This window comes from Bos mutus, chromosome 5 (assembly GCF_027580195.1).
Source record: "Bos mutus isolate GX-2022 chromosome 5, NWIPB_WYAK_1.1, whole genome shotgun sequence".
NCBI lineage: Eukaryota > Metazoa > Chordata > Mammalia > Artiodactyla > Bovidae > Bos > Bos mutus.
The window spans coordinates 51,566,591-51,581,064 of NC_091621.1; the positions used below are offsets into that span (position 1 = coordinate 51,566,591).

The following is a 14,474-nucleotide window of genomic DNA, read 5'->3' on the forward strand; positions in this document are numbered from 1 at the left end:
TAGAAGGTATTGAGGATGGATCAAATATTTTTTCAATGTGTTCTCTCTGGAGTTATGATATTGAAACTCTGATCAAAGACATAAATATGAAATCAAATTCAGAATGTTTAAAAGTCCTTCACCATATCTATACTGAATCTATAACACATATATAGAATGGAGATTAAAGCAGATCCATACATTTTGATACTGAGATTAATAAGGAAGATCATAGAGCCAAATATTACCAGAGTCAATTAACTACTACTCAGCAGCCTTCTGTTGACTGAATGACTTCTATCAGGCTAATGACTGCAAAAACATATGATAGTCAACAAATTCAAGGATTTCAAACCCTTGAAAAACAGCCATCTGTTACTTTACGTTATTATAGAGCTGATATACACAGGGTCTGGAGAAGGCAATGGCACCCCACTCCAGTACTCTTGCCTGGAAAATCCCATGGACGGAGGAGGCTGGTAGGCTGCAGTCCATGGGGTTGCTAAGAGTCGGACACGACTGAGTGACTTCACTTTCACTTTTCACTTTCATGCATTGGAGAAGGAAATGGCAACCCACTCCAGTACTCTTGCCTGGAGAATCCCAGGGATGGGGGAGCCTGGTTGGCTTCCATCTATGGGATCGCACGGAGTCAGACACAACTGAAGCGACTTAGCAGCAGCAGCAGTATACACAGGGTCCTCGAGTCTGCTTTTGTTTCTACAAAGTTTTAACTATAATTAAGCCCCCAAGTGAAGCTACAGAGACTACAGAGAACATACTGGTGGCAATAACAGGGTTCAGGTTAGTATACTAGGTTAGAATGGTCTTTTGAATTTGTTTAAAGTCATTCTGCCACTGAGAGATTAAGTCAGATTTATAAACTTGGAAAATTTTGCAAGGCTTTACCACCAATCCTGTACAATAGGAAAAAATATAATGTAATAACTATTTTGAAGACAACTGAATCTTAGCTGCTTCTCCCGAGAAACATCCTCTGAAATGCAAGTTTTCCTGTTTAAAATGTCTATAATCACCTCTGATAATATGTAAATCGTCATCATGAATGAACAGCAGTTGTGTTCAGAGACGCCCTGCATATTAAAAGGCACAGTTTGTTATACTTTGTGCCTCAAGAAAGTCTGTGTTAGAAGGAACAATTTGCTTTGTGTTAGGATGGGAAAGATTGAAACTTAAAAAAAAAAATACGAAATTACTCCATCATAAAATAAAGAGCCAGTGTTTGAAAGGTTCCAAATATCTTGGTTTTCAGTCCAGCTTCTTTGTTTTCAATTACTGTGATTGACTCTCTCCCCCTACTCCCATCCTCAAGAGATTACTGATTTCAGCCTGCGCTAAATTGTCCTTCTGGCAACCTTACTTGGGGAACAAGGGCAGTAAGGGGAAAGGGAAAATGAACTGACTTTGCTATTAGATAATGTTTCTACAGCCTTTGCCAAAGTCCCCTACCAATATCATTTGGAGACATTCAATTAGAACTAGATGATACATTTTGTGAGAACTAAGATATTGGAAACCTATTAAGTTTCTGGAGCCTAAGGGGGTGATGGTGAACAGAGTCCTGAATAAATCGGGATAAAACTGAAGTAAAAAACAGTCTATCTGGCAAGTAAAAATGAAATATCTCCATTTTCTGACAACAAGAAAAGGAAATAAGAAAATAAACATGTGAACAAAGGAAAAAACACTGACGTCCCAGAAGAGACACCGGCTAGAGAGGATATGATTAAATGCAACCTTCAAATCATCAGCTTTTGTTTCTTTTGTGTTACAGTTTTCACTTAAACTTGGCATTGAACACAAATCTACGAAGAATAGCTGTACATTAGGATAGATTTTAAAAAAGAAAGCATTTACAGGTTTTCTTCAATACATACATATCTTAGCAAGTTAATATCAAATATTATGACTGTATGCTATTTTGATTAAAAAAAAGCCATTAACTAGTCTTGATTTAGACTTTCAGACATTTATTCACTATATAGATTTATTAATTTTGAAATAAGTTAATAAAATACTGAGATTTAAAAATATATAAATTGAAATAATGGTCAACTGAGTAAAATTCGGTGATATATTTCAAAGTACTACATAAGTGACCTAGATCAAAGAACAGTAGTCTGTTAAAGAGAAATTAGAGAGGATAAAGAGACAAAAACATGCACATATGTATATTTTTCTAATGTCAAAGAAATGTGCTAGGTAAATAAATTCCAAAAATGTTAAAAATTGTTTCATTAATTTAATTAGGAAATGGATAATAAAACAACAATTGGAAAGGTCTATTTTAGGGCAAGTTACATCAGCAGCAGTAACAAATAATTCAAAATCCCAATGGCTTAATGCAATAAGAAATTTATATCTTGCTGACATGGCTACCTAATGCAGGTCAAGGGGTTTACTGCCTTCCAAGTAGTTATTCAGGGATTCAAACATCTTTCATGTTAGAACGTCACCATCTTCACCTTTGGACTTCAAAGTCACAGTGGATCTTCTGTTGACAGATTAAGGGAAGAGAGAAAACCTGAAGAAAGAATGCTTGCTCTTCTGATTTGAACCAGACGTTGCACATGACCTTCTCTCTCCCTATCAGTTGGCCAGAACTAGCCACATGGCCCAATCTAGAGTCTAAGAAAGTGGAAAACTGATTTCAGCTGAATGCCCAAGAGGAAAATGAATATATGAAACTATCATAGCTTAAGCAGACTAGAGCTTCATTCTACATAAAAGCTTATTTCTTACAAAATTGAGAAAATTACAATCAATGCTGCTTGAATTTTACATTCTACCTACATCAGTGTTATGTGATATATTTTATACTTGTCAATTTCAGGAGAAAGACTGATTGGCTGCCAAGTGCTCTCATAGGGGAGCATGGCCTTGGTAGGGTGTTCAGCCTTCATGTGTAGCAACAGACTAACGTCATCAGTCATGGTCAGATATGACGGTAGGCTGATAAATGACACTAAGAAAAAAAAATCACACAAGGCTTAAAATATGTACAAGAAAGTCCATTTATGAATTTATAATGTGAGGTCATTTCCACTGATGACAATGCTCACTTCTCCTATCCAGAGCTCCTCTTTCTCAGAATGAAGATACGTAAGAAGTTAGATTATTCAGCATAAATTTTTTTGGCTGAGTACAGAATCAGTAAGTATTAAGGAAGTTGTGTAGTTTTATGACAATCATAATCAGATTTAAAACCTGGGCTGACTACCTAGGAGCTGTGCGACCTCGGACAGCTTACTCAGCCCTGCCTCCTTCCATTCTCAGTTTATAAATCTATTAAATGTGCACAGTCATTGCACCTTCCACAGAGGGCTATTTTGAGAAATACATGCAAATCAATGGAAAGAGTATAACAGTTGTTCATATACAATGAGTATTCAATCCATGCCCAATATTTTCATCTAGCCCATAGTGAGATCCAGTGAATCCTCTCTTCTCCATTTTAGAGATGATATCTTTAGGTTCAATGAATTTAGTGTTTCTCTCTTCCAAACAATGATGGCTACAATAACAAACTATCATATATTTCCCCGGGCTCAATTTTTCTAGACTACCCTCTTCTTCAGTTTACTTGTGGGATACCCGAATTCTATCCCTAGGTCAGGAAGATCCCCTGGAGAAGGAAATGGCAACTCCTTCCAGTTTTCTTGCCTGGAAAATCCCATGGATGGAGGAGCTTGGCAGGCTACAGTCCATGGGGTCTTAAAGAGTCAGACATGACTGAGCGACTTCACTTTCCTTTCTTTGACTATATCATCATCACAAATGAGTCAAGAGTCATGAGTCAAGAAACCGCTCCCAAGGGTTTGAAACAGTCTCTTCTCACTGATCAGATCTACATCATAAGAACAATCTAAAGTAACTTCAGTTTCTTGGGCTGGGAATCTCACTGTGACTCTTTCTTGGACTCTATTTTATCTACTAAAATCTGCATTATTTTTTTTCCAATAGGATTGATTATATTTTCATTCTTGGATCAATGTTTAGAAAATATTAATGACAGGGAAAATGGAGAGTTGACCATAGCTTAACTGTAATGCTTGGCACAGGCATTCAGTCTGGTTGATTAGATAATGATAAACACTGCCAAACTTTCTATCATTTATAAATTCATTCATTCATTTAGTGATCCTTTCATTCATTCATAAAGATAGGAATCGAACCCAAGTAATGATTTCCATCTCACATGTATTATATTTTCTTTTCATCCTTTCCATCTCACAGGTATAACATTTTCATTGAGTTTTTCACTGGAAATTTAGTGCAGATTAAGCACTGCTACTGCTGCTGCTAAGTTGTTTCAGTTGTGTCCAACTCTGTGCGATCCCATGGACTGCAGCCTACCAGGTTCCTCCGTCCATGGGATTTTCCAGGCAAGAGTACTGGAGTGGGTTGCCATTGCCTTCTCCTAAGCACAGATTAAGCACAGAGATGAAAAATATTAAAATATCAAAAAACAAAATATACTAGTTTTAATTAATTCAAACAATGCTTAAGAGCACCAAAATAGTTTGTGACTACCCTGAACAGGTGTGAGTAGCATGCTCAACAACAGGTGTCTACTGAAAGAATCAGTGGAAAATAAGACAATCAGAAGAGGTGTGGCTGTTTCTGAACATATTAATTATTTATAGTTTTACTCTGAAATTAGGACAAATAAATTTAGGCTTAATGGTAGTAATTCAGTTGCGTAGATCGTTTAGATATACTTTTTGCTAGAGGGCAAATTGATTTGATTAAAAGGATTTTTTTGGGTTTTTGTTTGTTTGTTTGTTTAATATTATGTTTCTTATTATTGGAGTACAGTTGATGACAGTGTTGTCTTAGTTTCAGGAGTATAGCAGAGTGAGTCAGTTATATTACATCTGCTCTTTATTAGATTATTTCCCCATGTAGCTCATTACAGAGTATTGAGTAGAGTTCCCTGTGCTATACAATAGATCCTTATTAGTTATACATTTTTATATATAGTAGTGTATATATGTCAATCCCAATCTCCCAATTTATCCCCACTTCTTTATGTTACTGTCACTTAAAATGGTGCTGGGTGCTTTCAGAGAAAGTTTCTTCTGTGAGCAGCTCTGCAGACTATGTTTTAAAAATAAATTTTATTGGAGTATAATTTCTTTACAGTACTCTTAGTCTCTGCTATCCAACTAAATAAATTAGCTATATGTAAATACATATCCCTTTCTTCTTGAACCTCCCTGCTACCCACCTCATTCCACCCATCTAGGTCATCACAGAACACTGAGCTAAGCTCCCTGCCTGCTGACTATTTGAGAATGAAGGTCTCAAATCTTTCAGTGTTATTAATAACAATATAAACACAGCCAGTAAAAGTCTGAGTACACATAATCTGGTTAAAAAAAAAAAATGTAACTGACTTTCTTTCCACTTAGAGTCCTTATTTCTCCAGGAGCAGAAACTTCATCTAAGCCACCTCAGGGTCATTTCAGCCCTGTTTTCTCAGAGATTGCATTGAGGTTCGAGGTCATCTCCATGGAATCAGGGCTGTGCTGCGTGTGGAGGTCAAGGGATGGTGGAGGACACTTCTTGGTACTATTATCTCTTCAGTGTGACATTTGCAGAGACCTCAATGTGACTTCCCAAGTGGCTCAGTGGTAAAGAATCTGCCTGACAATGCAGAAGATGCAAGAGACATGGGTTCGAGCCCTGGGTCAGGAAGATCCCCTGGAGAAGGAAATGGCAACCCACTCCAGTATTCTTGCCTGGAAAAGTTCATGGAGAGAGGAGCCTGGCAGGCAACAGCTTACTGGGTCTCAAAGAGTCAGACATGACTGAGCGACTAAGTTCAGCACTCTACCCAGCCTGTGGGCTATGCATCTGTAATCTCTGATAGAAATAAACCTCTTTCATGGATATGGAAGGTACTTCTAAACACTGTCTGCCGTGACATCAACTATCTAAAGTTCCAAGGCCAGTAAACAAGAAAATAGAACGAGACAACTGATTAACTCAAAGATATACCCTACTGGTCAAGAAGATAAGCACAAGAAGTAATGACACGTGGGAATGACCTGATGTTGTGTCTTTAAATTTAGGGAAATATAATGATCAGATCAAAAGTCAACTCAGTAGGGAGCAAGTTTGAATAAAATAAGGAGGCAAAATGAAAAGGAGGGGAGAAAAACTCCAAAAGAATAAATATTTATATCAGAGGCTCAGTTATGTGTGCATTTGAGAAAGCGGGCAGGGGTATTTTCTGGCCATTTATGTTTCTTCCCAAATTTAGGTTTCTGCAGCATTAAGCATAAAAGTCTGTTACTCGGACAGCCAGGTGGTTACGTTTCCCTGGCCTCATTTCCCTGCATGCATTGCCTCACCGCTTCATATCACAGTATGAAAATTGTTAAAGAGGAAAAGACAGAACCCTAAATCACTTCTATCCAATGGTGAGAATAAATGCGTCTGCAGTGCAAAAGGCTCTCCGGGCACAGTACTTTGAGGCTATAGTTCTGTAACTTTGCTGAACTGAAAATACATTCCTTTTCCTCGGTTTTAAAAGCTGCTCAACATTCACGTTTTATTAGCAAGGAAGCATGAACAAAACAGTTTTTGATAAACATAAAAGCTGTTTTGCCTCATTATATTGAATGACAACTGAGATCTTACAGCTTCACGTCAAATCAGTGGAAAAACAATTATCTGTAAAAAAAAGTATGCACAAACATTTTTCTACAAAGCTAAAGATTCAAGGCAACGTGTCTGGAATGTGTTTCTCCCTTTAGGCTGCCTCCATTCCATGAAACATCTGTCTCAATTTCCGTTCTTCCCAGAACCTCCTTTTGGTCTCTCTGCAAATCCATTCCTTCTGAAACTGCCTCCTTCTGACCCTGCAGATGGAAACCGTATGTTTCTCTGTTTAAGGAAGTGTGCTTCTCAAGCAGAGATTTCTGGACACGTTTTATAATATTTTCATGTATGGCTTCCTAATGCACCCAATATACTGTAATTTGCTTTAGGTTTGCCTTCATGCTTTAAATGCAGTAAAATAAGCTTTAGTACCTTCGTTGATTTTTCTTAGCAAAATGTCTAAAACTAAGCGTGGAGCTGTGAATTAGATATATTTTGGACAAGCAAAATTTTTTATTATAATCAATTAGCACTTGTTGATCACCTACTATGCTACAGCCTTGAGGGGCGAAGATAGAAGACCTAACACAAAGTGTACTGTAAAGTAGCCTTGGGTTGGCAGAAACCTGATGGAATCAATACCATACAATGTAGGAAGGGCTGAAATGGAGAAACTACAGCTGCACAGAAGGAGACACAATCCAGAAAAATAAATTGACCAAAAAATAGTTTAGTTTCCTTTAAAGGGATAATTTTCATTTGTGGAGCAATGTATTCAAGTGTATAAAAGTGACATTAAATCATAAGTCTATCATAAAATTTTAAAATAATCTGAAACATCTATCTAAAATACTCAGAAAGTATCTAGTGTAATTATTTATTTTACATATTTCATATTTCAAACATGAAAGCAATAGCTTGCATATCATGTTGACATTCAGTAAGTTAGAAAGTAATTTGTGTGTGTGTGTTTAATGAAAACAAAGAGGGATTAAAAAAATCAAGGTGATAAAGGGAGACTTTGGAAATTCTAGGGTGTCATGTGGAGAAGACAATGGCACCCCACTCCAGTACTTTTGCCTAGAAAATCCCATGGACGAGGAGCCTGGTAGGCTGAAGTCCATGGGGTTGCTAGAGTCGGACAGGACTAAGCGACTTCACTTTCACTTTTCACTTTCATGCATTGGAGAAGAAAATGGCAACCCACTCCAGTGTTCTTGCCTGGAGAATCCCAGGGACGGTGAAGCCTGGTGGGCTGCCGTCTATGGGGTCGCACAGAGTCGGACACGACTGAAGTGACTTAGCAGTAGCAGGGTGCCATGAAAAAACTAGTCCTCTAAGGATGATTCCTACATAAGCCTGTGAGCGGGTGTAGTCACTCAGTTGTATTTGACTGTTTGCAACCCCATGGACTGTAGCCCACAGGATCCTCTGTCCACGGGATTTTCCAGGCATGAATACTGGAGTGGGTTGCCATGCCCTCCTCTAGGGGATCTTCCCCACCCAGGGATGGAACTCATGTCTCCTGTGTCTCCTGCTTGGCAGGTGGATTCTTTACCTCTGAGCCAGTTCCTACATGTTGACAACCAATTGTCTTGAGCAAATTTCTCACCCAAAGTTTCAAGGTCAGCAGGAAATTAGGGTAGGGAGGTAGGGATTTACAATACAAAGAAACTGGGGCTTCCCTGGTGGCTCAGTGGTAAAGAATCCGCCTGTCAATGCAGGAGGCCCTGGTTCAATCTCTGGATCAGGAAGATCCCTTGAAGAAGGAAATGGCAACCCACTCTAGGTTTTTGCCTGGAAAATCCAATGGACAAAGGAGCTTGGTGGGCTACAGTAAATGGGGTTGCAAAAGAGTCCGACACAATGTAGCAACTAAATAACAACAACAAAGAAACAGACACTGAGATAAGGGAAGAAAGTTGGGAGTAAGGGGTTCTTCTAAGTGCCAAACAGTGTTCTTAGAATCAAAAGCTCACTACATAAAACATGCAAGGAAGAAGGGAAAATCAAGAATAATCTAAAATAGAAGCCATCTTTGACCAGGTTTTCAAATTTTATAAAAGTGCCTTGTATTGTCAAAGCTCTCAAGAAGGTCAATTTTAATATCCCAATATTATTGGTAATATTTGTCATTCAAATAATAGTGAAAATATGTGAGAAATGGTATTCCATGGTCAAGTCATGTAGTGTTCATACATTTACATATTTTAGTTTAGCATAAAGGATAAAGGAAAGGAAAGTGAAGTCGCTCAGTCGTGTGTGACTCTTTGCGACCCCTGGACTATAGCCTACCAGGCTCCTCCATCCAAAGAATTTTCCAAGCAAGAGTACTGGAGTGGATTGCCATTTACTTTTCACTAAAAATGCAACCAAAGGAAGTGTAAGTCACTGTAAAGGAACAGAATATTTTAATCTAGAAAATCAAAGATTAAAAGGACTCGAAAATACACATCAGTTTCTTATTGGGAGTAGAATTGGGGCTGCAGGAGGAAGGGGAATTTTGGATTTTACTCTCAGAATCTTTCACAATAAGGCATTCTTGCAACACTATGTATTTAGAAAACAATAAACAAGGTTATTTTTAAACCTATGAAATAAACATACGCGGGTGTTTTAAAGAGCAATAAGACCATAATTAAAAAGGCACTGGAAACTATTACTAAGATTTGAGAAACAAAAATAATTAAAAAGAAAATGGGAACCGCATGTGCCTTCCCAGGCAAGCAGGCGTCACACAGCGTTCAACTTCAGGACACCAGCGACCTCTTGTGGCAAAGATGGATACATTTTTAAATTTGTGTCACGGCCACAAAGGGTGATTGAGAAAGCTGCCTGATGAAATTCTGCTTCTTTTTTAGATTGAAATAGCGACAGTGATGCCTTCCGGAAACAGAGAGCTCCTCACCCCACCCCCACAGCCAGAGGAGGCTGAAGAGGAAGAGGAAGAGGAATCTACCCCCAGGCTGATCGACGGTTCTTCCCCACAAGAGCCTGAATTCACCGGGGTTCTGGGTCCACAGACCAATGAAGGTCAGGTCCGTTAGGGCTGGATTGCACTGACGTTCACGTGTCTCTGTCTCAAAACTGCCAAGTTCCAACTCTGCAGGGACCCACATGACCCAAGGAGAGAGCTTTGCTAGAGGCTAGGTTTGAAGCAGGAGATACACATGTATTTTGTGTTAAAATATAAAGCAGTTTTAATAATTCAGCTTTGGCATGATGGAAATGATCAAATAACCAAAGATCTGGGGTGAAAATATTTGTCTGGCATCATTACTCAAAAAGCTTTGTGGTGGAATGAATGCATTTCTAGACTAAAGGATACACTATTAGCAAGATCCGAATCCATGGCTGAGAGACCAAGTCCCAGCATTTCAAGGAGATAAGTGATGATGGTGAGGATGATGGTGGTGATAGTAATAATGTTTTCCATTGATTGAGCACACACTTTCTGGGGGCCATAATGCTCAGCAGGTCACATTATCTCATGTGACTACTACAACCTCCCTGTGAAGGTATTAGTATTCATTTTTTTACATTATTACCTAGGAAACTAGCTCAGAAAGGGTTGGAACTCTCCAGAGATCACTGAACATGAGTTTCACACATTGAGTGTTAAGCAAAGTTGTTCTGATTCCTGAGTGTGTTCTTAGTGGAAACCAAGCTGCCTTTCCACTCAGTCCCAGGGGCAGAGAAAGGACAAGAGAAGACAGGGTTCCATAATATTGGACTCCACTTTGTAGGACCTGAAAGTTATGTAAACCAGGGCCTTTTGGGTGATAAAAGGAATTCCTGGTGCTAAATGTGAGTCTACAGTTTGTCTATATTTCATGTTAGAATTTGTCAGTGTCAACCTTGGGAGGTATTCAAGTGGACTCACACTAGAATACTTTTACACACGTGTGTGCTCTGATGAAGGGGGTGCAGAAAAAAATGAATAGTTTTCATTGTGAAGGTTTACTTACATTGAATGTCTCTGTACTGTAAGTTCGGGATATACAAAACAGTTTTAAATGACTACTATTTTCACAGATATTTCTGTTTAGTACAGAGACAGACATGTAAAGCAACTTAGAGACAATAGATGTTATAGGTAATATAAGAAAAAGTCAGTACATAAAACAATGAGAGAACAAAAGAGAGGAAAGAGCATTCAGATCCCCACGTTCAGATTTGCTGGATATTCAGTCTTGAGCAAAGCATTCAATATTTTTTTGCCTTTGTTTCCTCATCTAGAAAATGGGGTAATCAGTAACAGATGTCACCTCATAGAGTTGTTGCAAGGATTAACTGAATAAATTTAGTGCCTGGCCCACAGTTAACATCATCAATGGTAGCGATTCTCATTATTATTGATAGAATTTTTTTACTTACTGTCAACAAATTGTTCAGTGTATGATACATACATTAACTGTAGGCACCATGTTGTAAGATGTCTAGGACATAATTCATTTTACACACCTGAAACCAGTCCCCCCTCCCCCCAGTCCCTGGTAATCACCAATGTACTCTCTGATTCTATGAGTGTCTCACTATTCACTAAGAAGTCATATGAAAAGTTGTCTTTTGTGAAATGCTGCCAATACGCCAGTCACTGAAGTGTTTTATATTGTGTCTTTGAAGAGACACAGTAGTACTAAGTACGTGTTAGTTATTACTATTTTCACTTTATGAATAGGCAAACTAAAATTTAAAATACCACAAAAGTGGTCCAAGATCATGGAGGTGGTACGTAATGGTGCTGGAATGAAGACAGAAACCACTAAATCCTGTCTTTAATGAATACATTGTATTCTTCCCACACAGTCAACTTTCTGTGGGGTGGTAGAACATGCTAAAAACAGAACCAGGGAGAGACACACACAATGAGAAGGAAATGTGCACACCCGGCAGAAAGTCCTCAAAACAGGGAAATTAAATATCTCTAGAACATTACTTACTTTTAAGTAATTTCAGAGCTTTCACAAGTTGACTGATTTGGAATTATCTGATGTGCCAAGATTAAGAGGAGTAGAATGCCCAATCTTTTGAAAAGCTCTAGTAAAATGTATGGCTCAATAATGTAAATTTTGAAACAATGTAAGAAAAATTATGACTTAAAATATTTGTTTCTTAAAGGAGTCTAAGTAACGAAATTAAAAAGTTAATTCATATTTTACTTTGCACAAAAATAAGTTCTAAACTTTAAAACTTAAATGTAAATCATAAATTTATTTAAGTCAAATAGTTTGGAAATATTTAAAACATTAAAAACTGAAACATTATTTGTTATTATAACTATCAATTTCTAGAACGAATACTTAGAAGCTACACTGAGTAGGCTTGAGTTATAAGTGGAAAAAAACTAGAATTAAAAACAACTGTTGTGACTATATATAATTACTCTAAGCAATTACCGCTAAATTAGCATGGTCATATATATAGAAGAATGAAATGCTTTTCTTCTTGAAACATTGTGATGAGTAGCAAATATTTATTTATAATAATTGGAGAAATTAGCAAGTATTAAGGAGAAGGAAATGGCAGCCCAGGCAGTACTCTTGCCTGGAAAATCCCATGGACAGAGGAGCCTGGTGGGCTACAGTCCATGGGGTCGTGAAGAGTTAGATACGACTGAAGTGACTTAGCAGCAGCAGCAAGTATTAAATATTTTATAGCTCTCCCTTAAATTTTTTCCCCAAACTTCCATTCCTAAAATAGCTTTCATTCCTGAAGTTGTTATAAGTGATTTTTTTTCTATTTAATGACCTTGTTTTCTTGGGAATCCTAACTTTATAATTAAAATCACTAAAATCTGCCTGCAACGCAGGAGACTTGGGTTCAATCCCTGGGTCAGGAAGAAGGAAATGGCAGCCCACTCCAGTATACTTGCCTAGAAAGTTCCATGGACATTGGAGCCTAGTGGGCTACAGTCCATGCAGTTGCAAAGAGTCGGACACCACTTAACAACTAAACAACAACAACAATAAGACCTTAGTAGGTGCATTACTAATTCTTGATCTCAAACCATTGTGGATCCTTCAACAAGGGCAACCAAAGGTCCTGACTTGCCTAGGAGTGAGGGATCCCAAGACACGAGGCTTCCAATGCTAAAATCAGCAAACTCTCAGCCAAATGAGGATCACCAAGCAATTCAAAGAAAGTCTTTCATCACTTCTATCTCTCATGGCTATTTTACTTTCTCCATCCATCTCATGTCTCATAACCATTCTCTCCTTCTCCCTAAACTCCTCAAAACTCGTCAGAGAGCTTGGCTTCCTCCTACACAAAGAAAATACAGTCTTCAGGTTAACGGCTCCTTGGTCTTTCTATTTTCAGACACATAATTTACCTACATCTATATCCATGCCATTGGAGAAGGCGATGGCACCCCACTCCAGTACTGTTGCCTGGAAAATCCCATGGACGGAGGAGCCTGGTGGGCTGCAGTCCATGGGGTTGCTAGAGTCGGACACGACTGAGCAACTTTACTTTCACTTTTCACTTTCATGCACTGGAGAAGGAAATGGCAACCCACTCCAGTGTTCTTGCTTGGAGAATCCCAGGGACAGGGGAGCCTGGTGGGCTGCCATCTCTGGGGTCGCACAAAGTCAGACACGACTGAAGTGACTTAGCAGCAGCAGCAGCATATCCACGCCATACATGTTTTACCTACATTTCCATCTACAGCCAGCAAATTTGGAAAACTCAGCAGTGGCCACAGGACTGGAAAAGGTCAGTTTTCATTCCACTCCCAAAGATAGGCAATGCCAAAGAGTGCTCCAACTACCACACAATTGCACTCATCTCACACATTAGCAAAGTAATGCTCAAAATTCTCCAAGCCAGGCTTCAACAGTAGGTGAACTGAGAACTTCCAGATGTTCAAGCCGGATTTAGAAAAGGCAGAGGAACCAGAGATCAAATTGCCAACATCCATTGGATCATTGAGAAAACAAGAGAGTTCCAGAAAAATATCTACTTCTGCTTTATTGACTATGCCAAAGGCTTTGACTGTGTGGACAACACAAACTGTGGAAAATTCCTAAAGAGATGGGAATACCAGACCACCTTACCTGCCTCCTTAGAAATCTGCATGCAGGTCAAGAAGCAACAGTTAGAACTGGACATGGAACAATAGACTGGTTCCAAGTAGGGAAGGAATACGTTAAGGCTGTATAGTGTCACCCTGTTTATTTAACTTAAATGTAGAGTACATCATGAGAAATGCTGGGCTGGATGAAGCACAAGCTGGAATCAAGATTACTCGGAGAAATATCAATAACATCAGATATGCAGATGACACCACCCTTATGGCAGAAAGTGAAGAAGAACTAAAAAGCCTCTTGATGAAAGTGAAAGAGGTGTGTGAAAAAGCTGGCTTGACACTCAGCATTCAAATAACTAAGATCATGGCCTGGTCCCATCACTTCATGGCAAATAGATGGGGAAACAATGGAAACAGTGACCGACTTTATTTTCTTGGACTCCAAAATCACTGCAGATGGTGACTGCAGCCATGAAGTTGAAAGACGTTTGCTTCTTGGAAGGAAAGTTATGACAAACCTAGATAGCATATTAAAAAGGAGAGACATTACTTAGCTGACAAAGGTCTGTATAGTCAAAGCTATGGTTTTTCCAGTAGTCATGTAAGAATGTGAGAGCTGGACCATAAAGAAAGCTGAGCACTGAAGAATTGATGCTTTTGAACTGTGGTGCTGGAGAAGACTGTTGAGAGTCCCTTGGACTGCAAGGAGATCAAACCAGTTCATCCTAAAGGAAATCAGTCCTGAATATTCACTGGAAGGACTGATGCTGAAGTTGAAGTTCCAATACTTTGGCCACCTCATGGGAAGAACTGACTCATTGGAAAAGAGCCTGAT

At 38.7% G+C, this 14,474-nt stretch overlaps 1 protein-coding gene across 1 annotated transcript in view; it reads left to right on the forward strand.

The window, feature by feature from the left end:
* EPYC (epiphycan) overlaps nt 1–14,474 on the forward strand; it is a 39,663-nt gene that overhangs the window by 17,288 nt on the left and 7,901 nt on the right. Inside the window, exon 2 of the mRNA XM_005910092.2 lies at nt 9,471–9,642. Coding sequence (XP_005910154.2) covers nt 9,471–9,642 — 172 coding nt within the window. The remainder of the gene's footprint in view (nt 1–9,470; nt 9,643–14,474) is intronic.